Source organism: Aethalodelphis obliquidens, unplaced genomic scaffold (genome assembly GCF_003676395.1).
Source record: "Aethalodelphis obliquidens isolate GAN/ISIS:26980383/991018 unplaced genomic scaffold, ASM367639v1 scaffold63, whole genome shotgun sequence".
Classification (NCBI taxonomy): domain Eukaryota; kingdom Metazoa; phylum Chordata; class Mammalia; order Artiodactyla; family Delphinidae; genus Aethalodelphis; species Aethalodelphis obliquidens.
The window spans coordinates 6991386-6997946 of NW_020838007.1; the positions used below are offsets into that span (position 1 = coordinate 6991386).

The window sequence follows — 6561 nt, forward strand, 5'->3', positions numbered from 1 at the left end:
GGTCAAAATTCCAGTGGGTTTAGCAGAACTTCTACAGAGAATTCAAATTTCACATTCTCAAGAAATGTATATTAGGCTTATGTTAATTTAGTGCAAATTGCATCTTAAATCCTTTATCGTGGCACACGAGTCTCAACCTGTTTGGATATGATGGTCTGGAGTCTTTGGCTGCCCTTGAATTTGGAAAGTGTGGATTCCTTCCTCTAGCGGATGTTTACTGACTGCGTGGCTAGCGCTGCCAGAGGTGATGTGAGGCCATTGATAAATGAGGTGGTGCGGCTGCCACCCCTGGGAGGTGACACGAGAGCTTCCTCACTTAAACTCAGTGTCACTTAGAACTGGGCTCACTGCTGGAGAAATTTCTAAAGGAATTAAGTTCATATGCCTCTGAGGATCTGTACCCTGAATTTAATTGAATGTGCTTCTCATCCACAGAATTTTTGGAAATACTTTAACTCTGTTTCTGAAGAACCTGTCACACGCTCAGATTTTATGTCTGTTCTTAGCAACATTGAGTACATCCTCATCAAAGCATCTTATGGCCAAGGATTACAGCAAAGCAGGTACTTGGAAACTTCTAGAAGTTTCCAAATATTTTCCTTATTTGAAAGCAAACTGAAGGGATTTGATTCACTTTTCCTCCTATCTTTAATATCATATATATTTCTGTCCCTCACCAAAACCTTATTAAATGTTAATATTATTAGGAAATACGTGAAAAGTGACATAGATTATCCATCTCCTGTATTAATGTGGATATAACATGTAAGTACAGGATGGTGATATCTTCTGTGTAAACAACAAAACAGTTCTGCTATTTTCTGCCCTTAAACTGCAATGCCCATTTCTCTGTCACAGGGCATCAAGAATGCTGTCCCCTGCTCATGTAGTACTACTCCCATAAAGAAAGCTGCCTAGGTTATGGCCAAGCTCGTACTTCAGATTCTTTTAGGTGTGCTTTCTCTAACATTATATTGAAGTTCTAAACTTTTGGCTGTGGACCTTCCCTGTATAATGACTAGTGTGCTTTTAGTGTGTTTTTACCCATTTCCTTTACAGCTGTGAGTAGGAACTACTCTCAAACTGGCAGGAAAGCTCTGGTTTCATATATGTGCCAACATTATTCAGTAATGTGCTGTTTCAAGAAAGTGTCTTCTTAAATATTAGTGTCTCCTCTCACATTTCTTAACCCAACGGTTTCACAGAATCTCAAATATTTCTATGGAGGTTGGCAGAAAGGCTGAAGAGTCGCACCCCAAGAGGGAGGTGGCATCCCTTTTAGAGAAGTGTCTCTGTCCTCCTGGCACAGCTGGATTCTCATGTCAGGTAGGGAGACTGTGGTTAACATCCGTTTCCTGGTTTGGGGTTGAAATATGCTTGTTACAGCAGCTCCGAGTGATGAAGAGAACTGTGTGTCTCTATTACATCATTTTTGCCTTTTAAAAATTACTTGTGGTAGAATAGGCATAAACATAAACTTCACCATCTTGACCATTTCTAAGGTGTACAGCTCAGTAGCGTGAAGTACACTCACACTGCTGTACAACCAATCTCCAGAATTCTTCATCTGGTAAAACTGAAACTCTGTACCCAGTAAACACTAACCCCCCTGGGCCCTCCCCCAGTCTCACCCTTCTACTTTCTATCCCTATGAATCTACTACTGTAGGCCCCTCATGTAAGTGGAATCATGCAGTGTTTGTCTTTTTGTGACTGGCTTATTTCACTTAGCATGATGCCCTAAAGATGGATCCATGTTGTAGCACGTGTCAGAATTTGCTTTTTTTTTTTTTTAATTTATTTATTTATTTTTGGCTGCATTGGGTCTTTGTTGTGGGCTTTCTCTAGCTGTGGCGAGCGGGGGCTACTCTTCGTTGCAGTGCGCGGGCTTCTCATTGCGGTGGCTTCTTTTGTGGAGCACGGGCTCTAGGCACGCGGGCTTCAGTAGTTGTGGCACACGGCTCTAGAGCACAGCCTCGGTAGCGCTAGAGCGCAGAGTGGCTCTAGAGCGCAGCGTCAGTAGCTGTGGCGCACGGGCTTAGTTGCTCAGTGGCATGTGGGATCTTCCCGGACCAGGACTCAAACCCCATGTCCCCTGCATCAGCAGGTGGATTCTTAACCACTGCGCCACCAGGGAAGTTCCTTGCTTCCTTCTTAAAGCTGAATAATAGTCCATTGGATGGATGGACCACATTGTGTTCATCCATCCATTCATCAGTGGACACATGGGTTGCTGTCACCTGTGGCTATTGTGAATAATGCTGCTACAAACATGGGTGTACCAGTATCTCTCCAAGATTCTGCTTTCAGTTCTTGGGGTTTATACCCAGAAGTAGAATTGCTGGATCATGTGGTAACTCTGTTTTTAACTTTTTGATGAAACACCATACTGCTCCACAGTGCCACACCTTTCTAATTGCCACCAGCAAAGCACAAGGCTTCCAGTCTATCCATACCCTTGCCAACATGTTATCTTCTGGGGGTTTTTTGTTTTGGGTTTTTTTTTTTTTTTTTGATACTAGCCATCCTAATGCGTGTGAGCTGGTATTTGATTTGCATTTCCATGATGATTAGTGTTAATGAGCATCTTTTCATGTGCTTGTTTAGTCATTTGTGTTTCTTTTTTGGAGAAGTGTGTATTCAAGTCCTTTGCGCATTTGTTAATCAGGTTTCTTGTTCATTTCCTTTGCTTTTGCATTCCCTCAGGACTGCGCACCTGGTTACCACAGAGGGAAGCTTCCAGAAGGTGATGGCAGGAGACCGCGCCCTCTGCTGGCTCCCTGTGTGCCTTGCAATTGCAACAAACACAGTGACACCTGTGACCCTGAAACGGGGAAGTGTTTGGTACGCTGGTTTGTTTGGGTACTTGCCTGACGCTTAGAATTAGAGCAGGCCCTGAGCATCTACATTTCCAGTTCGAGGTCATACAAGCTTCTTGATTTAGAGTTTAAATTTAGCTAAATGTAAGATATACGTATATTTCCTTCAGAAAGGTCTAGCTAAGTGGTCTGATAATGTTGGTGGAAATTCTCTTATAAATTTTACTTCCTTGAATCTGTTTATGGACATCAATTTGGGAATTAGTCAAGTGTCTCTTTTTTTTGTTGTTGTTTTTTTTTTTGCGGTACGTGGGCCTCTCACTGCTGTGGCCTCTCCCGTTGCGGAGCACAGGCTCCGGACACGCAGGCTCAGCAGCCATGGCTCACGGGCCCGGCCGCTCCACGGCATGTGGGATCTTCCTGGACCAGGACACGAACCCGCGTCCCCTGCATCGACAGGCGGACTCCCAACCACTGCACCACCAGGGAAGCCCGTCTCTTGTTTTTACTTGCAGTACTGGTGGTTGTAGTCAAAGTACGTGAGAACTTCCTGTCATAGAATTTGAAGGGTCACCTGGAGGTTTCATAACGAGTTAATGTCAAAGTTGAAAATGTGTTTCTCTGTGTAAAGTGATGCCCTCTCCTTGCATTTGTTAAAAACTACATGTTGTCCTAGAGGTCTTAGTGTGCATTTGTTTCCTGGCCACCTACCCCTAGGCCGTCAGGGACACAAGGAGAGTTCTGACCACTGCAAAGGACCAAGTGACCCAGACAGAAGTCTTGTGTTCCTGAGGACAAACTCTTGCATCCAGGATTTTCCTTAAGCCGACGAGACCTTATTGATAACATAGAATAACCTGATATTCTTTCCCTACTCGTGAAACCTCATTCTTTCTGATAACTCATGTGGGAACATTGGTTCCTTGTCTAAATTGTGCCAAGACTAACCTGCTTCAGGTAAAATAACTCACTGAAGGAAAATGAGCTCCCCACCAAGAAAGACACACCAAAGCCTTAGAGATCTTGGCTGTGGCCCAAACACAGGAACCAGGGTTCCCACACCAGATCCATCTTCTTCTGTTTGGAAGCATCTTTCATATGTGGAATTTAAAGGCAGTCTCCACTGGGAAAGCTGTTAAACCATAGCAGTGCCCAGGTGAATTTAGAAGCTGAAGCACTGCTTGGTTCTCCTCAGTTAAAAAGATGTGTGTTCACCTTGGCTGACTTCATTATATATCTGGAATTAAAGAATTATTCCAAGTCATTCAAGGTAAAGTGGACTTAATGAAGATACAGATAGCTGCAACACTGTTAAAAAAGTTATTCATTCTAATCAGCTCACGCTCCGGGCAGAAGTAAAGTCCTAATACAGAAAATGAGAAAATCTCATTTAAGAATTTAAGGAGAATTGATTTCAGGCAACTTCAGCTGAGATGTAATTAGCTAAGAAGGTCCCTTGGCCAATCACGGGGACAAAAGTCACACGGATAGTTTGAGAAGTTAATTGGTTCTTTCATGCTGCATCTTTCCTTGGTGCAGCTAAGCACTTTGACAAGATTAGGTACTCCTAGGACATTAAATGATTCTCCTCCCTTTCCTGACCTACCAGAACAAAGTTCTCAGGTCAGCGGCTGACCTGTCAACTTATACTCAGGAAAGAACACAGCCCACTTAACCCACCGTCGATTTCTTGAATCATCTATCCGTTCTCTTCTGCCCTCTCAACCCTCCAGTGTGATCACTGAACCCCAACTATGCACAAATCAGTGCGCTTCACATCGCTGTTTGGGTCCCTATACATTTTAGATCCATATTTTAAGGCTCTGAAAGCTGGCCGCACTGGGTATATTTTCTATAAGAAGAATGTATCAGTAACTTCTAGGTTGTGTCGGATGAATGCAATCTTATAATGAACGAAGGCCACAGAGCTGCCAGTGTGTCCAGGATTTTAAAAATATGAAGAAAAATGCTCACCCTTCCTTGAGAATTAAAAAAAGTCAACTGATATGAAACGTGGTAGTGCTGGGCTATTGCCAGATGAGAATGAGTTCTAACAGTTTCCCATTGTTTTCCTCTCCTTTTGAAACATGGGGCCCCAGAACTGCAGCCACAACACCGCCGGAGACCACTGCGATGTGTGTGCCCCCGGCTACTACGGGAAGGTGACCGGCTCGGCCAGCGACTGCTCTCTCTGCACCTGTCCTCACAGCCTCCCTGCCAGGTGAGCCTTGCAGGTGCACTGGCACGCCCGCACCACCCACTGCTGAAGGCGGGCTGCTTCCACTCTCAGCTTCACTTTCCAGGGTCTCCACGTGGTCTGTCTTAATGAATACTCTGTGTGTGTCGAGAAAGGCTAATTTTAAGAAAAAGTGTTCATTCTCCCAGCATTTGAGGAGAATCTTTTCAAAAGCAAAGTATCTGTGTGTTAGTTTTGAGTGTTAGAATGGAACCCATTAAAGAAAGGACTTTCAGGTTTTTTTGTTTTTTTTTTTTGCGTTATGCGGGCCTCTCACTGTTGTGGCCTCTCCCATTGCGGAGCACAGGCTCCAGATGTGCAGGCTCAGCAGCCCAGCCGCTCCACATGTGGGATCCTCCCGGACCGGGGCACGAACCTGTGTCCCCTGCATCGGCAGGCGGACTCTCAACCACTGTGCCACCAGGGAAGCCCCAGGTTTTGTTTTTTTGAAGACTAATTTTAGCCTCCAACCTGTGGAACCAGTGTGCCTAGAGATGAATTGTTATTAATTTTATGAATAATGATACGAAGAATTCAGTTCCTGTTCAATGCAAGGGAATGGGGTTAGAATTTATACATGCTGATGTCTGATGAAGTGCAGAAATGCTGCATGGTAAGGAAATTGGGGCCAGGTTCTACCTCATACTCATGATGCTTGTATAGAGTTATCTGAACACATAAAAGAAACAAGAGATTTTAGGCAGGAATTGGAATATCCGTGGGTCCTCTTTGGTTGCAACAAAAACTGTAATTCATAAATAACATTTCATTATTGCTTAGAATATTTGACAAGGCATTGAACATGTATAGATCAAATACCAACTTTTGGTATACTAAAATGAAGTTTTCTTTTTAATATTTGTTCTAATCTTCTGTCTTTTATTGTCTCCAAGTAAGTGTTGCTTGACAACGAATACCTAATGAGAGGCACTGTGTAAACTGCTGTAAACTATCAAGCATCCTAAAATGTATTGCTGCTGCTATTTTTTGTATAAAACCTGTATATAAAGTTTGAATCATCAATTTCACTCATGTAATCTAAGCTATATGAATACTTGCATATGTGTATAAAGATGGGCATTGCTTGTACTCACAAGAAATTGGAGGAGGGCACTAAAATATCTCCCTACACGGGACTGATTAAATACCTAGAGTGTATTGTGGTACGTACCTAGAGTGAAATATTGTACCAACACTGAGAAAAGAATAAGGCATTATCTGTATGTACAGAATTGGAGGAATGGCCAATGGATTTATGAAACTGAACATACGGTGTGATGCCATTTTGGAAAACATTCATATCCGTATGTATGTCCATGTCCACAGCTCCATAGCTGTACATGCCCAGAGAAATGTCTGGACGGGTGTTTTACACTTCTGCTTTGCACAGTTCTATACTGTTTCTGTATTTTACTTCTTCAGTTACAGAAAGTCCACACCATCCCCACAGCACACCCCCTACACACACACACACACACACACACACACACACACACACACACACACA

General features: G+C 43.3%; 1 protein-coding gene across 1 annotated transcript in view; it reads left to right on the plus strand.

The window, feature by feature from the left end:
* Positions 1 to 6561, plus strand: part of LAMA1 (laminin subunit alpha 1) — a 154477-nt gene that overhangs the window by 90700 nt on the left and 57216 nt on the right. The window contains exons 27-30 of the mRNA XM_027088582.1: positions 436 to 563; positions 1206 to 1326; positions 2706 to 2843; positions 4918 to 5039. Coding sequence (XP_026944383.1) covers positions 436 to 563; positions 1206 to 1326; positions 2706 to 2843; positions 4918 to 5039 — 509 coding nt within the window. The remainder of the gene's footprint in view (positions 1 to 435; positions 564 to 1205; positions 1327 to 2705; positions 2844 to 4917; positions 5040 to 6561) is intronic.